This window comes from Crocuta crocuta, unplaced genomic scaffold (genome assembly GCF_008692635.1).
Source record: "Crocuta crocuta isolate KB4526 unplaced genomic scaffold, BGI_CrCroc_1.0 scaffold458, whole genome shotgun sequence".
NCBI classification, from domain to species: domain Eukaryota; kingdom Metazoa; phylum Chordata; class Mammalia; order Carnivora; family Hyaenidae; genus Crocuta; species Crocuta crocuta.
The window spans coordinates 312168-324876 of NW_027531908.1; the positions used below are offsets into that span (position 1 = coordinate 312168).

The window sequence follows — 12709 nt, forward strand, 5'->3', positions numbered from 1 at the left end:
TAACCCGGCCCCCCAGAGGCAGGGCCCCCCCCGCCCCCCCCGCCCCGCTTCACTTCTCCAGTCCTGCAGCCCCGTGCGGGGCCTCCCCCCACACCGATGGTGCCTGGGCTCCAGGGCCAGTGGTGGAGCACCGAGAGCACGTGCGTCGTCGCCACGAGGGTGTGTAACTCCTCGGGAAGGGCGACGGCGGGCGTGCGGCTCTCAGAGCCCGGGGGCGGGTCTGCACGCACGCGCCCCGACACTTACGAGCATCACCACCCTGGGCAAACGTCTCTCTGGCATAGGGTCTGGCGCCTCACAGGTGCCCGGTTGGTGGCTGTTACCATGATTATTCTTCCCCACTGGTCCCCCGTCCCCAAGTCCCTTCCGGAATCCCCGCCAGAGGGACCTCTCCAAAGGGCACAACCGCCCAGGAGCCCCTTTGCCTAAGCCCGTCTGTGGCTCCCTGCACAGGCCAGCCTTGGAGGGCCCTCCAGGCTCTGACTCCTTGCGGGCAGGAATGCAGCTCAGCAAGTATGTACGGAACGAATGACTGACTGAATCACCCGTCCGGAGGTGTTCGGGCCGTGGGGGGGGTGGCCTCTCAGTGTTTGATAGACTTCTCAGCCCCAGGGTCAGGGAGAACCCAGCCTGGCTGTACGCACTGGAGTGGGCATCAGTAACTGCTCGACTCTACCAGTGACCCAGAGGCAACCCCCCTCTGGCACCCCCAGGCCCTCTGCAATGCCGCAGCCCCCGGTGCAGACTCCTGGCGGCCCAGTCTGTCCCACCGAGAGCTTTCCTGTATTCCGGGGCTTTGAACGTGATTTCTCCGGCGTGGCGTCTCTGGGTTCACGAGAGCATTTAGCTAACCAGAACGTCCCACTCTGGACCAGCGCCCTGTTCCAGCCACAGGTCCCAGGTGGAGGGCCCCGGGTTCAGGCCCCGGGGGGCCGTGCGTCCAGCTGCGTGGCTCCCGGTCCCGTCCTTACCTGGCGGGGCCCTGGATGCTGATCATGCCCAGGTCCTCGGAGCTGTCGATGAGCTGGCACCGGAACTTCTGGTCCTGCAGCACCGAGCTGATGTGACACCAGTTATGCTGGGCCACAGCCCCGCCCACGGCCAGGTAGTAGCCGTCCCCTGCAAGAGAGGCGCCCGGGCTCAGCGAGGCGGCGGGGCCTGGCCAGAGGGCAGCCACCCTCCCCAGTGGCCCTGGCTTCTCTCTGGGGGCAGGGACTGGGGGCTGCGCACAAAGGAGCCCTGTTCTGGGAGAGTCTGAGGCTTTCAGCCACTTCTCAAAGGGCTCCCGGTCCAGGAGAGGGTGAGAGCCCCCCACACCACGGAGCCCTGTCCGTCGTCAGTGCTGGGCAGCCTTGGACAAGTCCCTGTTCCTCTCTGGCTGTGCTTTCGCTCCGTATTCCCCTGGCCCCTGGTCTCTGGGTCCCCTGTGGCCATATCAGGACTTGCTGGGGCTGGGTACTGGGCCTGGCTTTATAGGTAATACCCTCTTGATTCCCCCCAGGAGACTGATGCTCAACACCACCCCAGGGGTTCAGAAAAGGAGACCGAGGTTCAGAGAGGTCACGTGGTAGATCAGACTCTGTCCATCTCTGAGTCACAGGCTGGGCCACACTGCCACCCAGGTATGGGTGCATGGAGGGCAGCCCGTCTCGGCCCAATGTCCAGGGAGAGCCCCTGCCCCCGGGAGCTGGGACAGCTGCGTGGCCTTGGACCTGTCACACAGCCTCCCTGAGCCCCTGTGCTCTCATCTGTCATTGAGCAGCAGCATAGCTCCTCTGCGGGGATATTGTGAGATCCAGCCACTGCCTGTGCCTGGGGCAGGCGGGCACTGTCTCGAGGAGCCAGGGAGGTGGGCGAGGTGGGGAGGGAGGGAGGGGGGAGGCTCCTTCATCTCAGCTTTCTCTGGACCTCCCCTCCCATCCCGTCTCTTTCCTTCCTTGTTAGTTTCAACAGGGCTCCCCCACCTCAGAGCAGAGGTCCCCAGGAGATCCCTGACCCCCCAGCCGCTTCTCCGTCTGTATAATGGGAACAGGACCGGAAATGCCCTCACGAGGGCCCGGTTCACACAGTTGCTGCGGACGGGGCCCCAGGGAGGGGCCTGAGCAGGGCTGGTTCTGCGCTGGGAGGGGGAAGCATCCTCCTCTCAGGGGCCCGTGGCAGCTGCTTCTTTCCACCTGGGACACCGCTGGCTCTGGGCATCGGCCCTGCAGGCCGGGCATAGTGAGTGGGTGTGGGGGGAGATGGGCAAGGGGCCCCTGAAGCTGGAGAGTCCCCCTAAGTGCCTCTCCCTGGCCCATACCCCACCCCACCCCACCCCCGCAGCTGTGGTAATAGGTACACTACCCACCACGACTGACAAGTAGGCACGCCTCACTACCCTTCCCTGCAAAGGAGGGCCCGGCTGGTGGCAGAGGGCTGGGGATGCAAGGGCGCCAGGCCTCTCTCCCTCTCCGGGAGCACCTGCTGGCCGGGCTCTCGTTGGGGGGTGCCCAGGCAGGGTGGGGTGGGGCGGGGCTGGAAGCTTGGAGCCTCCTTCCTCCTCAGTTCCGCCCCAGAAGGAGCAGAAGCACGGGCTGCGGGCCTCCTTCCACCCTGTCCAGGGGGCCCCTGGGACATTCCCCACCTTGTCATCCCGTGTGCTGTGTTCCCCTCTGCTCCCCCAGGTGCCACGCAGGGGCCTTAGCTTCTGGGAAGCCCTCCGTGAATACCAGAGCTAGAGGCACCTCCTGGCAGGTGGCCAGACCCTGGGGTCGGCAGTGGCCCCGCCATCTCCTGTGCCCCCACATCCCAAAGCAGCCCCCAAGTCCCTTCTCTCAGCGCCCATAGGCAGCAGCACCCCTGGGCCGGCTCTGTCCCCTCCTGGCCCAGCCTCCAACCCCACGCCCAGTCCTGTCCACCACATCTCGACCCCCTTGCCCCCCAGCCCTCAGGAGGGACCGAAAGCACTCCCTCCGCCCGTCAGAGCCCGCGCCTCACAAGGCACGTGGTTTGGATACACTTGGCCCATCTTCACCCAGGCCCTCCACTCACTGGTGCCTCGCCGGGCCTGAGCCCCTCCTCCTCACCATCCGGGACCCAGCTCAAACACCTCCTCCTCCGGGAAGCCCGCTCACCCACCCCAACCCTGCAGAGCAGCAACGCGCCCTCACCGCAGTGGCCTGCCCCGTTGCCCGTGCCTGGGGGCCGCGTCTGTACCCCCTCCCCAGTCTCCCTACACCCAGGACAACACCCTGCACGCACCTTCGGATCCTTTGGGCTGTGGGGCTGGGAAACAGGCTGCTCCCCAAGTCCCTGTCACACCCCCCTTTGGGGACACTTTGCAGGGACACTACCCCACCCCACCCCGGAGGACACTGTCTGGGAATCACATAGGCCTTGGCACCAGGCTGGCCTGGCTGAGAGGGGGTTCTGTCGCTTGATGGCCTCACTTCTTACTTCTCTGAGCCTCCGTTTTCTCATCTGTAAGATGGGCTGAACCACACCTATCCCCATAGGACTATGAACAGCATCCACTGGGTAAAAAAATCTACCAAAGCACCAGCCAGGTGTGACTGAGTCTCCTCTCTTCCTCCTTCCTCTTAAACTGATGAGCACAAAGGGAGACAAGCCAAAAGGCCAAGTTGGCCCCCAAAAGGGCCCCCTGACCTCTGGGCTGGGGACTCTTACGGGCCCCATCCTCTGTGTAGCCCCAGGGGTCTGAAACCACCCTAGGCCCCTCCCCAGGGGTGTTGCCAGGCTGCCTGGGGCCAGCGGGGTGGCAGCTGCGGGGCCTGACGCTCTCCTGGCAGCTGTCCCTCACTGAAGATCCAAAGTGCCAGGTCCTGCGGCCGCAGCGGGCCCAGCTCCGGGCCCAGCCTGCAAGCAGCCGTGGCAGAGAGGGCGTTCAGTGGGCACTGAGCCCAGGGGCTCGCATTCCAGCCGGGTACCTGGGGGCCGTGGATTTTATCTGGCACCTTCCTGCAGTGTCAGAATGTCTCCTGCAAGCACGTCTTCCTTGGGGATATCAAAGATGGTTCAAGATCACGGTCAGCATTGACAGCTGCTCTGTACGCAACCTTGATCGAATGCAACCCGCCCCATCCTCTTCGACTTCATGGTGATCTGATGTAACAGGTGTAATTAACCGGCGTCTAAAACATGCATATTTAACAGGCATGCATATTCATGGCAGGAACGCTACAGTTTTTAAGGCCGAAAATAAAACGCAGTCCACATGCCGCCGGTTTTCTCGTGTTTGGCCGTGTCCCCGGGCCCGGCAGCACGTTCCAGAGCCTCCCGGGCTGTGACTCAGGCGTCACGGCGCCTCCCTCGCCACGGGTCCCGCGTGCTCCCGCTGGCAGGCTGAGCGCAAACCCGCCCCCCATGCCCAGGCAGCCATGCAGTCTGACTCGGAGGCGCCAGAGTCTGGGAAGAACACCTCCGAATCACGAGCGCCATGCCCTTACCTCGGCTCCACAGCCTGCCCGTGCCTGGCCCTGGCAAGGCGGGTGCTCCTCAAACCATCTGCGCCAGGAAGCCACCTGCTGAATCAGGGCGCACCTGGGGCAGCGGCTCAGTATACAAAGTGCTTTCACTATAGCTCCCCGTGGTGAGGCGACCAGCAAGGTCCCCATTCTCCAGATGGGGAAACTGAGGCTTGGAGCCATGGGCCACAGAGCCAGGCAGTTGCAGGACCTGGCCCAGGACTTTGGTGGTTGGTGCCCTCACTGGGGTCCCTCTCCATCCAGCTGTTTACAGTCACCTTTCTAGCTGTGGCAGCTCCTACCCATCCCCAGAGGCTCAGACCAGAACATCACCTCCTCCAGGGAGCCTTTTGGAGGCTACTTCCATAGCCTCTAGAGCCCTGCTCTCTTCCATCCCCTTGCTCTTCCACTTGGTGCTCTATGGTCTCTTCTTGGCCCTGTGTGATACCGTGAGATCTCGGAGGCCCCAGCCAGCCTCCTTCCTCTCCTGCCTCCGCTGGCTGCCCGTATCTGTCTTACTGTAAAGGCTCTGTGAGCACTGGGAGAAGGAAGGGGCGATCGAGTTCATTCACAAAGCACAGCCGCCCTGGCTGCACCCACTGCTTTCCCGGCTCCTGCACCACCAGCGCCAGGAGGTGGGGGGCCCCCAAGCCCTGGCTGCGCCCAGTAAGACCCCTCACCCGCACTCACAGCCTCCGGTCAGCCGGTGCTACCCCACGACACTGTGTTCAGCAGTCAGCCAGGGACCCGGGAGTCCACCCACCCTCAGCCCCCAAGTCCACCCCCGAGGAGTCCGTGTCCAGCACAGCAACCTTGTCCCATCACCCCTGCACTCCCCCAGATATAACCCCAGGGGCTGGAGTCTCCTGGGTGCCTCCAGCAGCCTGGGAAATGGCAAGTGCTCAGCAAGTACTTGTTGAACTTGTGCACCTGCCCGGCCAATGAGCCCTCCTTCTCACTCGCCGCCCCCTCCCCCACGGCCTCGGGAGCTCGCCGGCCAACCCCTGACTGAGTCTCACCGAGGACACAGCTACATCTGTTGGCAGCATGGAGCCGGGTCCCCGGGGGCGGGGGTGGCCAGCTTCTCTAAATGGGCTGAGTCCTTCCTGCTGACGGACCCTCTCCCTGGCATGGCTGACACCCTTCTCCTCTGCAAACCCAGTCTCTCAGAGTGGCGATGGGGCCCCTTCCTGGAGAAGGAGGGTGCTTCCTGCTCTCTGCGGATCTCAGCCATCTCTCTTCTTGCCTAGCCAAGACGGTTACAGGACTAGAGGTGACCTTGCTCCCGTGAGAACCGAGAAGTAGGGTCGGGGAGTTGAAGTGACAGGCAGCAGATCTGGCTCAGCGTAGCTGTCAGGGCTGTGCAGACAAGGATAGCAGGTACTGAGCTACCTGTCACTGGAGGCATGCAAGCAAAAGTGAAGGGGCTGCAGAGGGCAACCGAGTAACAGCTTGAGCACTGAACTATATACCTTCTAAGGACCTGCCCCAGCCCGAGATGGGATTCAGCAGAGATCAAAGTTCCAGAGACATTGGTGGCAGAAAGGAGCTAATGTGTCCAAGTGGGAGGGGACCTGGCCCCATCTGTGGCTCCCTCTGTTCTGGGCAGACAAGCTGAGCACGCCCACGCCCACGCCACGCCACGGCACAGACAGATTCAAAGACATAATCACGGAGCACTCAGAGCCGCCGTCAGTGCCAGAACAAAGCCAACCTCTGGCCTGAAGCGACACCCCTAATCTCCCAAGCCCTGACCGCTGCGCGCGCCACGGGTAATTACAGAGCTGCCCGTGGCAGCCCATCCCCGACCCAGGGCTGCAGTCACAGCATCACTCAGCCCGTGGGGCACCTCTTACCTTCAAAGGCGGGCGCCAGGGCCGAGGCCTGGGGGGTAGGGGCCAGGCGGCTGACGGTCAGGTCGCTCTCGGTGCCACCCCTGTGGTTCAGCATGCATGTGTACACGGTTGAGCCTGGGGGCGAGAGAGAGACCCAGAGTGTGTGAGCCGCTCAGCAGAGCCCGGCACACACGCCTGCCTAGCCACTCGATGGGGTGCCTGCCCTAGGGCGGGTGACCTCGACAGGCGATGCCACCAACACGGAGGGGCCCAGAGAGGGAGGGACGGTCACCCACGCTGTCATTCCCTGAGGAGGAAGGATCACGAGCAGGGCTTCTTTCTTCTTGAAACACCTCGACCTGGGACACAGATGTCCCCCACCCCCCACATGCCAGAAAGTTCTTAGGAGCAGGGCTCCGGTCTTGCTCACTCTGGTGCTTCCGTGTCTGCTGAGCAGAGGCTCCTAATGTCTGTGCATAAATGACTATGTGGATGGATGGATGAATGGAGGCAAATGGGAAGGTGGATGGAGGGGTGCTGGGGTGGGTGGGTAGGGGGGGGGAATGGGGTGTGGGTCACGGGGAGGTTTAAGAGGAGGTGAGCAGGAGGAGCAGGTGGGTTGACTGGCTGAGAAAATGGTGTCATGGGTTGAATTGTGTCATGAAATGATATGTTGACGTCCGACCCTGAGTACCTGTGAATGTGACCTTATATGGAGCTAGGGCTTTGCAGCCGTGATCGTGTTGGATGGTCATTGTGGTGGGCTCAATCCGGGATGCCTGGCCTCCTTATAAGGAGAAGAAAGTGCAAGGAGCTGTGACATCAAGGCAGGGGTGAGGCTGGTGCAGCCATAGCCGAGGAACACAGAGGATTGCTCGCCCCCCGCCCCCAGGAGCCGGAAGTGTTCCACCCCGGCTGTCAGAGAGAGCACAGCCTTGCTAAAGCCTCCTGAATTCTGTATTTCATCCTGTATTTGTATTTAATTCTAGAAACCCTTCTTGGGGAGAGAGTTCCCGAATGGGCTCCACAGTCCCAGGAGACATTTACAGAGAGCCTCCTGCCTTGTATCCTTTCTGGAACAAAGTAAACAGAGAAGGAGGGAAGGAGGAGGGGGAAGGAAGGGCAGGGGGAGGGATAGAGGAAGGTGCTGGGAGCCTAGGGCCTGAGGCGTGGCAACGAGGGCAGAGAGATGTAGACGCAGGGCCCAGGGCCAGGCCAAGGGGCAGAGCCCTGAGTGTCAGGATGGGGCTCTGTGTCAGAGGGGGGCGGGTCAGCTCGCCGCCTGGCCTCAGTGCGCAGGGCTGTGCCCAGGAGGTTCTTCCTGGCACCAAAGTGGGACAGGAGCATGGCCCCCGGAGCTCGTACCTGGGGGTCGGCTGACATCAGCAGAGAAGAGCCAGTCAGCAGCCTTCCTCGCATCCAGACCCACCAGGTAGAACTTTCCAAAGTAGGACATGTTGAACACGGCAGCGGCCCCTCTGCAGGCCAGACACTCCTTCTTGATCTGAAAAGTTCCAGGGAGGAAGGATGCCATGAAGGGCTCGGAGCTACGCCTCCCCAGAGCTTGGCCTCTTTGCTGCACACCTGCCCCGAGATCCCCTCCCCGCTCCCAGCTGGCAACCCACGGTCACCATTCTCCTCAAGCACAGGGAACGTTCTCCCGGCAGACTGTACACCACCAAAGAAGACAGTGCAATCAACGGCATGCTCTTGGACCACAGCAGAATTACATTCAAGTCGAGGGCAGGAAGAAAGTTTGCATGTAAGTGACATTGAACAGCCACTCCTGAATAACCAAAGGATCGAAGAAAACATCTGGGGTGGGTGGGATAGGAAAATACTTTGAGAAGGATGCTGACGGAAGAGGGGATGAAGGCAGGGCCGTGCTCACAGAGACCTTACACCTGCAAATGCTGCCATGGAAAGGAAGCTCTCAATCAGTCCATGTCTCAGCTTCCCAGTTGGAGAAACTGGAAAAAGAAGAGCGAACTAAACCAGAAGCAAGCAGAAGGAAAGACTTAATAAAGACCAGAATAGGAAATAGATGAAATGAGGAATAGTTGAGAAAATCAGCAAAAACAAAGCTGGTTCTTTGAAAAGATCAACGAGATTAACAGACCATCAGCTAGACTCAGAAATAAAACAAGACAAGAGACTCAAAGTACTAAAATCAGGGAAGGAAAGAGGAGACATCACTACCCACCCTACAGCAGTAAGAGGATTCTAGGGGAAACCCACATGTAACCATATGCCAGCACGTGGCATGTGAAATGGACAAATTCGTAGAAAGACACAAGTTACTAAAACTGACTGAAGAAGAGGGATGCCTGGGCGGCTTAGTCGGTTGAGCATCTGACTTCAGCTCAGGTCATGATCTTGCAGTTCGTGAGTTCAAGCCCCGCATTGGGCTCTGTGCTGACAGCTCGGAGCCTGGAGCTGCTTCAGATTGTGTGTCTCCCTCTCTCTGCCCCTCTCCTACTCGTGCTCTCTCTCTCCCTCCCTCTTTCTCAAAAATAAGTAAACATTATAAAAAATTTAAAAAAAGAAACTCCTAAGGAACCCACTAAAATCTATTACAACTAACAGTTCAACAAGGCAGCTGGATACAAGATCAAGGTGTAACAGACAAATAAAAACTATTATATTTCTGCATTTCACTAACAATGAGCAATCAAAAATGAAATTCAGAAAATAATCCCACCTACATCATCAAAAAGAATTTAAAAATACCAATAAATTTAACAAAAGAAGTGCAAAACTTATATTCCAAAAACTCGGCAATATTTTTGAAAGAAATTAAAGAAGGCCTGAAAGAATGGAAAGACATCTCATGCTCACAGGATGAAGACTTGATATTGCTAAAATGATGACGTGCTCTCCAAATGGATCCAGATTCGGCACAATCACCATTAAAATCGCAGCGGGCTTCTTGGCAGAAATTGGCAAACTGATCCTGAAGTTCATACACAAACGCAAGGGACCCGGAATATTTAAAACAGTCTTGAAAAAGAAGGACCAAGCTGGGAGACTCCTGCTTCCTGATTTTGAAACTGACTGCAAAGCCACGGTGATCACACTAACACAAGGGTATGCACATAGGTCACTGGAATGGGGTCGAGAGTCCAGAAATAACCTCCCACGTTTATGGTCACGGCTCTTCCACAAGACGCCAAGGCCGGGCGAGGGGGAAGCCACGGTCATCAACATGCAGTGCGGGCACAGGGGGACAGCCACATGCAGGGAAGGAGGTGGGCCCCTACCTCACACCAGACACGAACCTTAGCCCAGGTGGGTCCTGACCTAAGAGTAAGAGCTGAACTATAAGATTCTTAGAAGAAAACACGGGAGCAAGTCTTCGTGGCCTTGGGTCAGGAAAAGCCTTCTGAAATATGACCAGCACATAACAATATATGTTATGTTATATCTCAATATAAAAACCAGTAACCCAATTTAAGATGAGCAAGGTGTCTGAATAGACATTTCTCCAGAGAAGATGTACGAATGGCCAATGAGCACATGGGAAGACGCTCAACATCATTAGCCAGGAGGGAAATGCAGCTCAAACCCCCAGTGAGATCCCAGCTCACACCCACTAGGATGGCTGGGATCAAAGAGAGAGATTCACAAGTGGTGGCGAGGACGTGGAGAAGTCAGACCCTCATCTGCTATGGGTGGGCACGTGAAACAGAGCGGCCACTTTGGAAAACAGTCGGCAGATCCTCAAGACGTTAAGCATCGAGCTCCCATATGATTCGGCCACACACCTGCTAGACATCTACCCAAGAGAAATGAAACCTATGTGCACACAAACACCTGTCCGTGCATGATCACAGTGACATGACTCCTAGAAGGTAAAGAGTGGAGACAGCGCAAGTGTCCGGAAAAGTTGCTCAGAAAAAGAAGTGAGGAATCACGGATACGACTGAAAACGAGCACGGATCTTGAATATACTGTGCCAAGCGCAAGAAGCCAGTCACGAAAGACTGCATGATGCAGGACTCCATCAGTATGAAACGTCCAAGCGGGTACAGCGCCAGCGACATAAGTAGCTTTCGTGGTCGTCTGTGGGTGGGGACGACATGGGGACAGAGTGGAGGATGGGGAGTGACTGCTGGTGGGTCAGGGTTTCTCCTGGGGGTGGACAAAAATATTCTAACATCACCTCGTGGGGACAGCTGCACTGGCCCGGGGGGTAAATTTAAAAACACTGAATTGGGGGGCGCCTGGGTGGCTCAGTCCCTTAGGCATCCAACTGCAGCTCAGGTCATGATCTCACGGATCGTGAGTTCCAGCCCCGCGTCGGGCTCTGTGCTGACAGCTCAGATTCTGGAGCCTGCCTCTGATTCTGTCTCCCTCTTGTTCTGCTCCTTCCCCGCTCACGCTCTGTCTCTCTCTCAAATATAAATAATCATTTGAAAATTTAAAAAGAAAACACCGAATTATATACTTTAAGTGGATGTGTTGTGCAACATGTGAATTCTATCTCAGTAAAGCTGGTTGGTTTGCTTTTTTACACAAAGAACACAGCGCACCTGCTGGCTGGTGTACGGATGCCCCCGCCGGGCCCCCTCCAGGTCCCGTGTTAACTGTCCGTTTTTCTGCCCCGTCTTCTGTCCGGGCACCATGGCATATTCGTGCTAAACACATCACCCACTGCTGAGTGGAGGCGCCCCCCCTTGGTACCCGTCGCCGAGCGCTGGGGACCTGTGTCACCTCCTCCCACCCCACACGAGGAGGCTGCCAGGAGCGCCCTCTGAGGGCCCGGGGAGGGGACGCACGGTTGGCTGCGGGCTACGTGGCTGGAGGACCAAGGAGCCTCGCATCCAGCCCGCGCTGTCGAGCGGTGCCCCCCCCCAGCTCCGCGTGGGCGCATCGGCATGAGCGGTGAGAGCGTTTACACAGGGGAAACCGGCCAAGGCCCCACTCGGGCTTCCCCGGGGGGTCTGGCACCCCGCAGGAGCCCCAGATGCCGCCACCCCACACCCCGCAGACACTGCTGCCCTCTGTGGGGCTCCCGCTGCCCCTTCCCTGCAGACCTTCCCTGACGCCTGGGGCCGCAGAGCAAACCCTGACACGGTCTCCGGGCTGAGTCCCGACACCCCGTCTCCGCGGGCTGGGGAGGCTGCCAGCACTGAGAACAAGTGTGTGTTTCATGCTCTGGGACTGTTCCGGCGCCTTTGCGGAGGCTGGACGAAGCCACCGAGCCAAGTTGGCATCCCCTCCGGGCGCCCACGTCCCCGAGGGCCAGACGTCCTGCAGGCCCTGGGAGCCGCGGGAGCCGAGGTGCCAGACTCCAGGCGGCGCCAGGGACCCCAGAGCTTCGCGACGTGCGTGCCTCCGGCTTCCGACGCCCAAGCCCCTCCCCCAGAGCCTTTACCACCACTGGGGCGGGGCGGGGGAGGAAATGGATCTCTCTCTCCCTGGGGACCAGCCGCAGAATCTGTGAGGCCCGGTGCACAATGGAACCTCAGGCCCGGTTCCTAAAGCATTAAGGGTTTGCAGGTGGCAAGAGCGAGTGTGAGTCCCCACGTGGGGCCCTCTGAGCCGGGGCCCCGGGTGACCTCACAGGCCGTCCGTACAACCAGGAATCTGGCTGGCTGCCTTTTCCTCCGAGAGGGTGCTTCCCGGGCGGCCCCGGGCTGGGCGCCCACAGGCTTGGCTCCACTGCCACACTAGGGGCAGGCCAGCCCTCCCTCGCTCTCTCGGCCACGTTCTACTGGGTGATCCCTTTACAGAACGGCGGGCTGCTCAGCGTGGAGGCTGGCGTTGCTCTTTCTGCCCAAGCTTCCCTCAAGAGCACCTCTGNCCCGGCCCCCACAGCCTGTCGCCCCGACCCCGGCGGGAGTCAGGTCCAGGCACGCCAGCCAGAGCGATGACCAGCGTCGCCTCCCCGCTTCTGGAGCCAGAGGTGCAGTGAGCAGACCCCAGACCCCAGACCTCCTGCTCATCCCCTGGAGGGGCCCATATTAGGTCTACTCTGTGAGAGCCACCGATAGCAGCTCTCCGGAGGAGCCTGTCACTCACACAGTCTCAGGAGGGAGGGAGGCCCAGAGAGGGGCAGCCCCTGGCTGGGGCCACACAGCCAGCCCCAGCCCCACCACCTGAAGCGGGAATACTGCCGTGAGGCGTGGCAAGGCCGTGGTACAGGGGAGGGAAGAGAGGAGAACATCAAAACCAAGTCAGCCCAAAACAGGGGTGAACAGTGGAGCCCACAGGGCCTCTGCCGGGACTCGCGTGGGGTCCCCGAGGGTCAGCCCCACCAGGAGCCCCACTTTCTCCTCCCTCGGGGCTGGGGGGCTCAGCCACTGACCACGTCGTGGTGGGGCGGGAAGTCGAACGTGTACTCGTCCCCCAGCAGCCGGCTGTAGGCGTGGTCGCCGTGCGCCTGGTTCCCATAGGCACCGTAGCCGT

The 12709-nt window shown here is 59.7% G+C and overlaps 1 protein-coding gene across 2 annotated transcripts in view; it reads right to left on the reverse strand.

Moving 5' to 3' along the window:
- SARDH (sarcosine dehydrogenase) overlaps window positions 1-12709 on the reverse strand; it is a 57772-nt gene that overhangs the window by 20802 nt on the left and 24261 nt on the right. The window contains exons 14-17 of one of the 2 annotated variants that reach the window (XM_077774650.1): window positions 12609-12709; window positions 7664-7802; window positions 6320-6433; window positions 972-1119 (exon numbers count right to left, since the gene is read on the reverse strand). In XM_077774650.1, coding sequence (XP_077630776.1) covers window positions 972-1119; window positions 6320-6433; window positions 7664-7802; window positions 12609-12709 — 502 coding nt within the window. The remainder of the gene's footprint in view (window positions 1-971; window positions 1120-6319; window positions 6434-7663; window positions 7803-12608) is intronic. The other variant, XM_077774649.1, reaches the window with a different exon arrangement.